This window comes from Ovis aries, chromosome 19 (assembly GCF_016772045.2).
Source record: "Ovis aries strain OAR_USU_Benz2616 breed Rambouillet chromosome 19, ARS-UI_Ramb_v3.0, whole genome shotgun sequence".
NCBI classification, from domain to species: Eukaryota; Metazoa; Chordata; class Mammalia; order Artiodactyla; family Bovidae; genus Ovis; species Ovis aries.
The window spans coordinates 58,723,197-58,735,980 of record NC_056072.1 but is presented as its reverse complement, the minus strand read 5'-3'; the positions used below and the strand labels follow the sequence as shown (position 1 = coordinate 58,735,980).

Here is a 12,784-nt window from a genome sequence, read left to right as displayed (position 1 = left end):
CCCCCAGTCAACGCCACCACACAGCAGGAGCAGCCAAAAGGAGGGGCCACCCACTCCTGGCTGGGAACCGCATCCTGGAGCCCCCGGCTCTGCAGAGACCGGGAGGCGACCGTCCACCACTATGCCGACTAGCTCAGCTAAGGAGCGCCTCCCACCACCCACCTTGCCTACAACAGCCACCTCCTAGCTGCTGGCCCCGCCCCCTCCCCGAACAAACGACCCCCGGGTCCCACAGCCCCCTCCCCGAACGGCTCTTCACCCACAGAGGGGGACGCCCAGGCCCAGAAAGGGGATGCGACGCGATGCCCGGGCTCCCGGGGAGGGCCCCTTCTCTGAAACAGTCAGGGTCAAGAATGGCCCTGACCGCGGCCACAGCTCACACGTACTGAGCTCTTACTATGATGCAATAAGGCACCGTTTTCAAGGTTTCCCTCAGAGAAATGTGTCCAGTTCTCACACCACCAAGTCTCCCAGCCAGAGACAGCGCCGTGCACCGGGAGGAAGTGCTCACGTCGGCATGCAGACAGATACCCACGCTGCACGGATCACGGGCGGTTCCGGGGAACCCAAACCAGGAGGCTCCCCGCTGGGGCTGTTTTCAAAGTTTCCGGTTTTCTTACTGGCCCTTGTCTCCTCCCACGGGATGGAACTCAGCAGCCCACATGCATGTGTGTCCCCCAGGGTCATCGAAGGCTGTGGCCCTGGGCTTCCTCACCACCCGCAGGCCGGCTGTGTTCACACTGATCCCTCAGCACGTCAGAGGACAGTCAGCTTTTGTCCCCGAGACACCATGCCACACCGAGACTGGCCTGCAGCAAGTTGTAGGAAGCGGGGGCCTCGTCTGACTGGCATCCCACCCGAGTGTCTGGGGTCTGCAGTGTCCGGCAAGACACCAGGAGGACAGACAATCTGCCTGCCAGCCAGCTGGCACGTTCGGGAATGCCTTGGGACTCCGCACAGCAGGGGCCATGAGACTCCTGTTCTGTGCTGCGGGGAACACACCAAAGGTTCCATTTGCGATGTGACTTGTTTTGCTGAAGATTACTGAGTCCCAGAGGAAGCACAGCCTGGCTGTGAACAGCGCAGACCTCGGGGTCAGGCAGGCAGAGACCACATCTCAGCTGCTGGACTCGCTGGCTGGTGACCTGGGCCAGTCACGTAACCCTCCCCCAACTGAAAAAGGGGCACAGAAGACACTCTTTCTCAAAAACTGCTTTGAGAACTAAGTCCTTCACTGAGTTTGCCAAACGGCAACCGTTGCTGTCGTTTTTATTATTATTACAGCAACCTTGGAACAAAGAGGAAAAAACAAGGCAGTCATAGCTTCCCCATTTATACACGGAGGGAGGGGACCCTGGCTGCGGCTCCACACCTGGGCCTGAAGTTCGCAGTGAACCATCTCCATGTCAGGAAGCGGCAAACCAAGGAAATAAAATGGAAAGAACAGTCCTTTCCATCAAGGAGCAGAGAAGCTCCAGCCACATACGAAGAAGGCATTAAAAGCTATTAGAGTCATCACTTCATGGCAAACAGAAGGGGGAGAAGTGGAAGCAGTGTCAGACTTTATTTTGGGGGGCTCCAAAATCACTGCAGATGGTGACTGCAGCCATGAAATTAAAAGACGCTTGCTCCTTGGAAGAAAAGCTATGACCAACCTAGACAGTGTATTAAAAAGCACAGACATCACTTTGCCCACAAAGGTCCGTAGAGTCAGAGCTGTGGTTTTCTCCAGTGGTCATGTACGGATGTGAGAGTTGGACCATAAAGAAGGATGAGCACCAAAGGATTGATACTTTCAAGTTGCGGAGCTGGAAAAGACTCTCAAGAGTCCCCTGGATTGCAACAAGATCAAACCAGTCAATCCTAAAGGAAATCAACCCTGAATATTCATTGGAAAGACTGATGCTGAAGCTCCAATACTTCAGCCACCTGATGAGAAGAGCCAACTCACTGGAAAAGACCCTGATGTCAGGAAAGATTGAAAGCAAGAGGAGAAGTGGGCGACAGGGGATGAGATAGTTAGACAGCATCACAGACTGAATGGACGTGAATTTGAGCAAACTCCAGGAGGCAGTGAAGGACAGGGAAGCCTGGCGTGCCACAGTCCATGGGGTTGCAAAGAGTTGGACACGACTGAGCGGCTGAGCAACAGAAAAGAGAGCAACTAGGTGGTTCAGCCCCTAGTGCAGACTCCAGAAACCAGCCTTCAGCCCAGACACCAGCAGGAGAGTGAGCAGAGGGGAGCATGTGGCGACGGGGCAGAAGGCTGCCAGCAGGCCAAGCCGCACAAGCCCCACGAGGCAGCCAGGCCCGTGTCACGGGGTGAGAAAGCAAGGCTCAGACAGTGGAGGCGACACACCCAAGCCACGCGGCTGGGAAGAGTCAGGCTCTGTGCAACCTGGAGGCCTGGGCGCTGGGCCGCACGGCTTCACACGAGGCAGAGGCAGGTCTCAGTAACAGTTTGGTGAGTGAATAAAGGAACACAGGAAGTGAGATGTGGCCGCCCCTGAGGCTGCACACGTCTCTCCAGAGAACAAGCCCCCGGGGGCCTGGGAGCCTGTGTGTCCACTGGTGTCTCGTGCTTGGAGGATGGCCATGCCCGGCACGTGGTTGGTACAGTGCACAAGCTTTGGCCCTGGGCGTGGGGGGCACACGCTCAACTCAGGTACAGCCAGGGCAGACAGAAGGCACCAGGCCACGTCCCCCACACGATAACCGCCAGCTTCCCCTCACGCAGTGGGAACAGCCAGATACTCTAAGGCCGGACCAATTAATTCTTTAAGAGCCGTAACGACCTTTAAACTCGTTACCGTTTGCTTTTGAGGACGAGCGACCAATCCGACTCAACAGCCTCTGCACAGACACACACACAGTCCAGGGGACCCGGGCCACCCCCAAGTCCATGACCCCTGTGTGGTTGCCCTGCCTCTGGGCTCATTACCAGGTGGATTTTCCACACGTCATGACAATGCAGAGGAAATTTACAGAAGAGGAAGGAAGAAAACCCAGCAGGTCCCGGGTGGGGGGAAGAGCCGGGCGCTGACCCGGGTGACCGTGCTTCTGATGGAGGCCAGGGTGGCCAGCCCGGCGAGGGCTCCCAGACCCACTGGGAGGGCCTCAGGCCCCTCCGTGAAGCAGCGGCACCATCTCCTGTCACGGCCGGGGAAACTGAGGCTCACAGGATATGGAAACTTGCGTGACCTCACAGAGCTGAGCTGGGGTTTGCAATCAAGGCTGTCTGCCTCCCTGAGCCCCTCTTTCCTAATGCCCTGAGCTGCCCTGGACTCTTGGATTCGCCGGGCAAACCGCAATCCCACGTTCCACAAAGCCCAGCCAGGTAACACCCGCACACACTTGCACCCGGAGCTCCTGGGGCCCAGTTCAGACTCCTCGAGAAAGACCTATTTGTCCAGCCTCACACCATCTGACTGTGCAGCCGGCAGCCCTGTCCGTGTTTCTGAACCAAAGCTGTGTAAATATTAGCACAACCAGCTCAGAGTCCGACTTCCCTGAGCGAAGCCCCGAGGACAGCGGCGGGGCGGGCAGGGACCCTGCGCAGGCCGCCATCAGAACACGTGGGTTTACTCTGGGCTCGCCCTGGAAGACTCTGGTCAGGACCCTCGCCCCCCTGCCTCACTGTGTCGGTGTAGAAAGGGAGGGCGGGAGAGGCTTAGAGCACAGAGCACCCAAGACAGGTTCCCGGCGTGCTGCTGGCCGGGGGTGGTCACGGCCATTCCAGGACGGGTGGTCTTGGACCTGTTACACACTGGGGGTGTCCTGAGGCCTCTGGAGCCTGCTGAGTCCTCTCTGGGCCACCGGGAAGGACTCTAGGTCAGGGGCAAGCTGGCTAAGCCTCCCCAGGCCAGGGCAAAGCTGACCCTCTCCCACCCTCCCCCTGGGCACTCAGCAGCAAATGGGTCCCACCTGCTCAGAGGCCGAGGAGCAGCTGCTCGTCACCAGCTCTGACCGCAAATGGGCCCCAGCGGGCCTCCCTGCAGCTGGAGGATTCAGACTGGCTGCGCGGAGGGCCTGCCAGTGAGAAGGGACACGGGACCGGGAGACATGCAGGAGAGGTGGCGTGGGCATCCCAGCAGGAAGGGTGAGGCTGAACAAGTCCTCGCGGACAGACAGACCCCTCAGGACAACAACTCTGAGCTGTGCTCACGGCTGTGTCCCCTGGCCTGTGGTCCCACAAAGACAGTGGCTCCGGGCTGTGCTCAATGACCCAGAGCAGGGCCTGTACGCGGCCGGCACTCAAACCGCAGAGCCGTGACCACAGGACCCTCAGCCCCAGCGTGCTGCCCGGCGACACGGGGACGTGGGACAGCAAGGAGAGCGCTGCAGGCGAGTGCGGGGCGGACAGCTGTGCGCGGCAGCACGTGCAGGGTGTGAATATCACAGGCCGCCCCCCTTCTCGGACTCTGCTGCCAGCGACTCCAGACAGCTGGCCCTGCAGCTGCAGCCGGCCTGGCCTCCGCCCCAGACGCAAGGAGCGATGGGTCCTTGGGAACCGCACCCCCACAACCCCACGTGGAGCCTCCAGCCCAGGGACTGGGGGGGAGGGGGCGGGGACGGGGTGGGGGGGGCGGGACATATGTGCATTCTCAGTGCAACTGCCAGACACAAGCTGCAGAATTTCTGAACTCAGAGATCAGACGGCTGCAGGTGGGTCCCCCCTCCCAGGAGGCCTGACACAAGCCAGGACCGTTTGTCAACAAATCCCCTCCGCCCCCCAGCCCTGCTCCTCAAGGGGCCTGCAGACAGCTCGGGGGCAGCTGTGCTGGCGGGCAGAGCGAAGAAATCAATATTCCCAGCACACACACACACTCTCCCCCTCTCTCCGTAAACACAGGCCCGCAGACGCTCAGCCAGCCACCAACCCACAGGCCCCCAGAGCAGAGCAGGGATAGTCTCTGGGACACACACTCATCCCCTCTGACTCCATCGCTGACCACACCATGCACACGTCGACAGACAACCCCAACCCCGTGGCTCAGTCACGGCCACGCAGAACCCCACCTCCGGGCTCCAGCCGCTCCGGCGCACGCCTAGGTGCCCCGGCCAGAGCGCCCCCGCGCACCTGCGCAGCCCCCCGCGCTCTCCCCCGGGGTCTGCCCGACACAGGCCCCGGCCCGGCAGCAGCAGGCCTGCAGCCAGGCGCGGCACAGACGCCCGCTGGCCGCACTTCCCCCGCCAGCACCGGACACCCACTCCCAGCGGTCCCTCGCGGCACTCGCCCGCGCGGGCTCCCGGCCGACGGTCACGGGGGCGCGCGAGCTCACCCCGCCCCGCGTTCCCGGGCCCCGGGGCCCCGCACGCCCGCGCGCACCCTCCCGGCCCGGCCCTCACCCGCTGTCCAGCTCCAGCTCCAGCAGGGACTGCGTCCGCTCCGAGTTGCAGTGCAGGCACCACATGGCGGCCGCGGCGGGAGCCGGCGGGGCCGGGCGCGCGGGACCCGGGCCGACACCCGACCGCCCGCGCCCGGCCTGCCCGCCACGCGACCAGCTCGGGTCGCCCGGCCCAGCGCCCGCAGGTCCCCGCCGCTCCCGGCCCCAAGTCCGAGCCCCAGGCCGGCAGAGCCCGCCCCGCCGCCGCCCGCCAGGCGCAGCGCTAGGCCGGGCCGGAGGAATGCGGCCGGGGCGCGGGAGGGGCCGCAGGGGGCGGGGCCGCGGGGGAGGGGCGGGGCGGGGCCGCGGGGGAGGGGCGAGGCGGCGCGCCGGGGCGGGACCCGCTCTCAGGGGGCGGGACCCGCTCTCAGGGGGCGGGGCCGCGGGGGCGGGGTGAGGGGCGGGGCCCGCGTGCCAGGGGCGCGGCCGCGGGAGGAGGGACGAGACCCTCGCGCCGGGGGCGAGGGCGGGCCCGCTCTCAGGGGGCGGGGCAGCAGGGGCGGGGCGAGGCCGCACGGGGCGTGGAGATGAGCGGGACCCGCTCCGGGGGCGGGGCCTGAGCAGGGGCGGGATTCGCCCGCGGCAGCATTCCCCGCCCTAGCCATGGGCCCTCCCCTGGGAGGACTACTCCAAGACCGAGCCCCCTCGCAGACATATGTCCCTCCTGAGCGTGTGAGCACAACAGATACAAAATCCCCAAACCAGCCAACTGTAGCCTACTATGCCAACGGCGCCAAGCCCTGCCAATCCTGACTCTGGCCTCGGTTTATGAAACGGGGCTCGCGCTTTCCCAGATGGTGTGGCTCTCGGCTCTAACGCCCCTGCCCCAGAGACAGGGAGTGGGTGCCCCCACTCGAGTCTGAGGACACCCTTTGGGGGGCTTTCTGGTGAGGATCTGATGGAAGCAGCTTCTTTCTCCCTAAGCCCTCCAGAACCTCTGCCCTCCCCCCACCCACAGAACAACGTCCAGACCCCCAGGCAAGCTTAAAGTGATACTAACTAGCATTTTATAGGTTTTTACTGATATTTGGTCCTCAGTTACAACACTGTGATGCAGTCACTACTGGTCCCGCTTGTCAAAAGGGGAAACTGAGGCTCAGTTTAACTGGGTTAATGAAGAGGCTCTCCCTCCCCCTCGTGGCTTTCTCTTCCACGAGCAGTCGGGGCACCTCGTTCTCAGCTGCACGTCTCTGTATTCTCTGTCCTTGGGCGCCTTGAAGGCAGGCATCTGCACTTGTGGAATGCTCAGATGTAGTTGGGAGACTCCTCAAGCTGACAGAGGGGATCAGAGCCCCGCCTCTCCAGGTACATCTCCTGGAGGGCCGGGCAGCTGGCAGTCAGCAGGGGGCGGAAGCCCCACACGCAGGCGCTTCTTCACGTGCCCTTTTGAATCTTTCATTTGCAGGGAGGCCAGTGGGGAGCATTATTCCCAGATGGGGACCTGGGACGGGTGAGGAACAGTGAAGGAGGAGGACTGGGCTGGCTCAGCCTGCAGCTTGGCAAGGGACAGGCCCCAGGGCCGGTTTAGTACCCCAGCGCTTCCGGGCAAGAGGCTGGGCAGGAACGCACAGCCCATTTCCACACCCCTCCTCTTCACTTCTGACGTTTTCTTTGATACATTAAAAATAAATGAAGACAGAATGGGAGAAACTGTTTTCAAATTATGCATCTAATAAGGTCTAGTATGTGAAAAAGCTGGCTTGAAACTCAACATCCAAAAGACTACCATCATGGCATCCAATCCTATCACTTCATGGCCAATAGAAGGGGGAAAAGTGGAAGCAGTGGCAGATTTTATTTTCTTGGAATTCAAAATCACTGCAGACTGTGACTGCAGCCATGAAGTTAAAAGACGCCTGCTCCCTGGAAGAAAAGCTATGACAAACCTAGAGAGCATGTTACAAAGCAGAGACATCACTTTGCTGACAAAGGTCCACACAGTCAGAGCTAAGCGTTTTCCAGCAGTCACGTATAGATGTGAGGGTCGGACCATAAAGAAGGCTGAGCGCCGAAGAATTATGCTTTCCAACTATAGTGCTGGAAAAGACTCTTGAGAGTCCCTTGGACTGTAGGAGATCAAACCAGTCAATCCTAAAGGAAATCAACCCTGAATATTCATTGGAAGGACTGATGCTGAAACTGAAGCTTCAATAATTTGGCCACCTAATGGGAAGAGCCGACTCACTGGAAAAGACACTGATGCTGGGAAAGATTGAAGGCAAAAGGAGAAGGGTAGGCAGAGGATGAGATGGTAGACAGCATCACCGACTCAATGAACAATGAATTCATTTGTTCAATAAATTTGAGCAAACTCAGGGAGACAGTGGAGGACAGAGGAGCCTGGCGGGCTGCAGTCCACAGGGTCACAAAGAGTCCGACATGACTCGGCGACTGAACACCACCAGCAGCAATCCATGTCAGATAAAGGATGCTTACAACTCGGCAACACAATGGCAAATAGCCCAGTTTAACAAACGGGCAAAGGGGATTTCCCTGGTGGTGCAGTGGGTAAGAATCCGCCTGCCAATACAGGAGACACAGGTTCAATCCCTGGTCCAGGAAGATTTCACACGCCTCCTGGCAACCGAGCCCGTAAAGCCTGCAAGCTGCAGCCACTGAGCCTGTGTGCGGAGGGTCTGTGCTCCGCAACAGGAGACGCCGCCTCAGTGAGAAGTCTGCACACCACAGAGGAGCCCCCATGCGCCGCAGCAAGAGAAAGCCCACACATCAGCTGTGAGGACCCAGGGCAGCCAAATAAATAGATGAGAATTGTTAACAGCGGGCAAAGGATCCAAACAGGTATTTCTCCAGAGAAGCTATATGAACGGCCAATAAGCACACGAAAAGAGGCTCAGCATCACTGATCATTAGGGGAATGTGAATCGGAACCACAGTGAGGTGTATCACCCGACCACCCGACCGCCACCAGGGGCCCCGCCACCCAGGGCTCTGGAGGAAGACCTTCCACGGCAGCCTGGCTGGGGGTGGGGAGATGGGCGGGGACACAGTCGGCAGGGTTGAAATAGTCCTGTTGGTGATGGGGGTGGAGAATTCCCACCCCAGCCTGGCCTGCCCTCTAAAAATAGGCTGTAATAAACGGGGCCAAGAGAGTTCCCCTCAGCTGTGGAGCGCTCCAGACACGGCTCAAAACCCGGATTCTCCAAGGATTCCAGGCGCTTCTGCAGGCCCAGGGCCTCGCCGCCCGCCAAGAGTCTTGGCGACAGAGTTCCGGCTGGGGTTTGGGGCGAGGGCATTGGATTTCCCTGTAAGCACTTGGACTGCAGAGGATGGAGTCCCGGGAAACCAGACGCCTCTTCGTTCTCTTACTTTCCCTTCCTGCAGACGGTGCCTTTTGCTCCTGCTCTCTGTCAACTGCCTCACAGATTAATAATTCAAGGAATCGTGAGGCGAGTGAGAGCAGTTCCAGCCTGGAGAGGTGGAGAAAGCCAATTTTTCTGCGGAGTGGAAATGACCAGCCCAGGCAAGAAATCTTATGCATGCTGTCTGGGCCAAGTGTTTAGGCTTCTGAGCCTCTGTTTCCTCAACTGTAAAGGGAGGCTCATCACCCACCTCTCCCCTGGCTAATTAATTCACCTTGCCCTTTCGTTTAATTTAGCAGATACACGTTAGTGCTTACTCCATGCCTGTGCTTTGAGGCACAGTTGGGGAGACACTGCCCTGTGTATGATGTTATGATAGTGTGGAGACAGTAGCTTGTCACTCTGCCCGACAAGAGGCTCCAAAGATGAAGGGACATTTAGGCTGGGGCCTTGAGGGGTGGGTAGGAGCCCGCCTACAAGGCGAGAAAGGAATGAAGATGTTTCGTCCTAAGCTTCGGTGCTGATCTGCTTACCTTGGCCGCTGTCACACGCCCACCCACAACTTGACTTCACCCCCTCCCTGGGCTTCTGACAGTCCCCCCCGCCCCGCCATCTTCCACAGCCTTCCTGCTCTCCTTTGGCCCGACCTGTGGCACCTACACCCCCAAAGGCGGGCCTTCACAGTCCCTCTCCCACAGACCTCCTCCTGCACTGTCTGGTCTGGCTCCAGTCTCCAGCAACACCCTCCACGGTGCTGGCTCACAGCTAGGATTTGGGTTTCAGCTTTTGACGCGACCTCCCCCAGAAACTCACCCAGACTTGCCCGCCATCAAAGTCAGAAACTCCCCTTTCACGCTGTCCCATTCCCCTGCCCCTGCTCTCCCATCACAGCCAAGAGCTGTGCTGTCCTTCCAGGCAGAGCTGGGCCCGCGTCCTTCTCTATGGCATTCCCTGTGCCTGCTGTGGGCCTGGAACACTGAGGTGCTCAGCTGAACAAGTCAAAGGCAGATTTAGGCCTGGGAGGCAGGTCTCGCCCCCTGTCTGCTTTTTTAAATAAAGTTTTATTGGAACGCAGTCACACTCACTCAGTTCTGTACTGCCTATGGATACTTTTGTGTCACAGCAAAGCTGAAAGAGACTTATCACGGCTTGCAAGCCTCAAGTGGCTCTCCGTCATTTTCCCGGCGATGGGCTCAGATGTGGCCATTGCTGCACATGACTGGCCTGCTTTCAGACACCTGTCACCACGCCAGAGGAATTTTAAGTCCAACCAGGAAAAAACTCACTGGGACTTGGGTTGGCCAAGGCCAGACCGTGACGGTGAGGTGAAAGTGGCCTTAATGTGAACACACCCTAGAACCTGAGAGCCAGAAGGGGCCCTGGTGACTGGGTACTGCTGCCCACTGTTCAGACGAGGGACCCGAGTCCCCAGGTCAGTGTGGGGTGCAGCCACGAACTGGGCATCTTTTCCTTAGCGCCTCCTTCGCGGTGCTCTGGCAAAGGGCGCCCCTGACGGAGGGAACCGTCATGGTTGGAGGTATCAGGAGCGCTTAAATGGACAATAAACGTTGGATGCAGCTGCTATGACGCCAACAGGTGACACGTGGGTGATAGATCCTGTAAGGGCCTGGGAGAGCTCCTCAGGAGGCTGCAGACAGCAGAGCCACATGGTTGGGACCCGGGGGCAAGGAAGAGGAACCCCCACACCAGGAGAGGCTCGCTCCACGGAGCGGCCCCGTGATGCCCAGCGGTGCTCAGTGACGGATGGAGTGCACAAGACAGCCAGCAGCGGTCACTTCCTCCAAGAAGCCCTCCGAGCCTGGGTCCCCAGAGCACTTGCCTCCCCCACCAGCCCCTGGCACAGCAGATGTTGGTTTGCTGTGGAAGTAAAGGAAGATGGCAGTGGTGGCCACAGGTGAGAACACGCCCACTGCATCCCTCCCCGGGCTGGCTGCTCCTGGGGGCACACCCTCTCCCTGTCCCTCCGCTGAGTCCAGCCGGGTGATACGGACTGCTTGTCCTGCAGCCCTGGAGACAGGGTCCATGGGCAAAAGGCCTATGGCTACCACGTGCTGCAGCCACCTGGGTTAGGAGTCTGTTCAAGTGGACGGGAAATGGCCATTTGCCAGATTTCCTGCAGATTCGAGGGGCCTGACAATATCAGGAAGAAAATTAGAAGCAAGAAGTGGAACTGCCTTCACCAGTGACGGGCTCTTCCCTGACCCCCGTCAGCGCCAGAATGACACTGCTCGCCACCCTCTCCCCGCCAGGTGCCCCGCCAGCCCCAGGAAACGATCACTGGCACCCCCTACCACAGCCCGTCACGCTCAGCCCTCCCCTCCTGGCTGGTGGCGCAAGGACGCCAGGTCCTCGGGAGCGGGGGGTGTGACCCACGACATTTGCACCGAGTCCCTCCCCTGGGGACAAGCTCTAGGAAACGCTCCGGTCTGTCCAGGACTGGCCTGAGTCCACTCTGTGCCTGAGAACAGCCCAGGCCACCCCCAGAGAAAGCACAGCCTCATTCTCCCCATCCTGTCTGCGTGCGTGCGTGCTAAGTCACTTCAGTCGTGTCCGACTCTTTATAACAGTCTGGACTGTAGCTCGCCAGACTCCTCTGTCTGTGGGATTCTCCAGACAAGATTATTGGAGTGGGTTGCCATGCCCTTCTCCGTGGGATCTTCCCGACCCAGGGATCGAACCCCTGGCAGCTGTGACTCCTGCATCACAGGAGGATTTTTCATCTCTGAGCCACTGGGGAAGGCCCTCCATCTGGTCTAATCCCCGTTAAAGTCCATCTCCGCCTGGTTATCTGGCTCAGCTACTTGCTCCCTGGTTTACTGCCCCTCCTCCACAGGAATGCCGTGTCACCAGGGTGTCCCCAGCTTCTGGAAGGTGCCTGGTGGGCAGTAGGTGCTCAGGAAATCTGTGATGAGCTGAAGGGTCGTGTTGAACCGGGTTCACTCTGGTTCAGGGCCAGCACAAGGCCAGTCTGGTCCTGTTTGATCTCAGCCAATGCCCCTCTTCACATGAAACTGACCTTCAGAAAAACGGATTCTCATAACCAGGGGGATTCTCATAACTTAAGGAACCTGTGAGCTAAAGTGACTCTAAAAAGAGGAATCCCCGGGGGCAAAGCGAACGACCGTTCCTGACGTATGTGGGTTTCTCTCCCGGTAGCTGCGCTTCCCTGGGGGCCAGCTGCACCAAGCGGGTAGAGGGGGGTGGTGAGGCCTTGCCCTGCGAGGCCCACCCTGCTGGCAGCATGGATTCTTATCCATTGCATCCACTTGGCCACCAAGGGCCAGCCAAGCAAGCCCCAGTGGCCCTCTGCTTTAATGAATAGATGTGTTCAATTATTACAACAGCAAGTGCTCCGATGCCTGGTTTGCAAACGGACGCCACTAAGTGCTCCCCAAACGACAGCCTCTCTTAAGTGGGCTGAACATTCCCCGCTGCGATCTGCTTTATGCTGTTGATTTATCCCACCCCTTCCCTGGTCCTTGGGTTTCCCCTGTGGCTCAGCTGGTAAAGAATCCGCCCGCAATGTGGGAGACCTGGGTTTGATCCCTGGGTTTGGGAAGATCCCCTGGAGAAGGGAACGGCTGCCCACTGCAGTGTTCTGGCCTGGAGAATCCCGTGGACTGTATAGTCTGTGGGGTCCCAAAGAGCTGGACACGGCTGAGCGGCCTGCACTTTCACTGGTCCTAGCGGGAAGAAGACGCCGTCCAGCTTGACCCGACCCGGGTCCACGGACTCAGAGTCAGCGGGCATAGGGCAGGTGTGATGTCTGAGTCGCTAGTTGAATAAACTGATAACTGGGCACAGGTGCCTTCCTGAATGTGGGCAGTGAGTGCCCGCCAGGCACAGGCCGGGCGCCACAGAGGGTCTGAGACACAACAGACGTGGGCCCTGCCCTCGGGAAGTTGGGTGGCAGGGGGCTAGAAGGAAGCAACCCACACTGGTTGGTGCCAGCCCAGTTTCCACACACGTGTTCCCACGATCTCGATACTTGCCCGACAAGGCGGGCTCACATCTGTTTCTCACGGAGGCCCCAAAGCCCAGAGAAGGTGTAATTTG

The 12,784-nt window shown here is 59.5% G+C and overlaps 1 protein-coding gene across 11 annotated transcripts in view; it reads right to left on the bottom strand.

The window, feature by feature from the left end:
- Positions 1-12,784, bottom strand: part of IQSEC1 (IQ motif and Sec7 domain ArfGEF 1) — a 138,825-nt gene that overhangs the window by 46,900 nt on the left and 79,141 nt on the right. For 2 of the 11 annotated variants that reach the window (XM_027957839.3, XM_027957837.3), the window contains exon 1: positions 5,350-5,632. The exons of the other annotated variants lie outside the window; for them this stretch is intronic. In XM_027957839.3, the coding sequence (XP_027813640.1) occupies positions 5,350-5,414 (65 nt within the window). In that variant the 5' untranslated portion in view covers positions 5,415-5,632. Of the gene's footprint in view, positions 1-5,349; positions 5,633-12,784 lie in introns of those variants that run through there. 11 annotated transcript variants of the gene reach the window in all.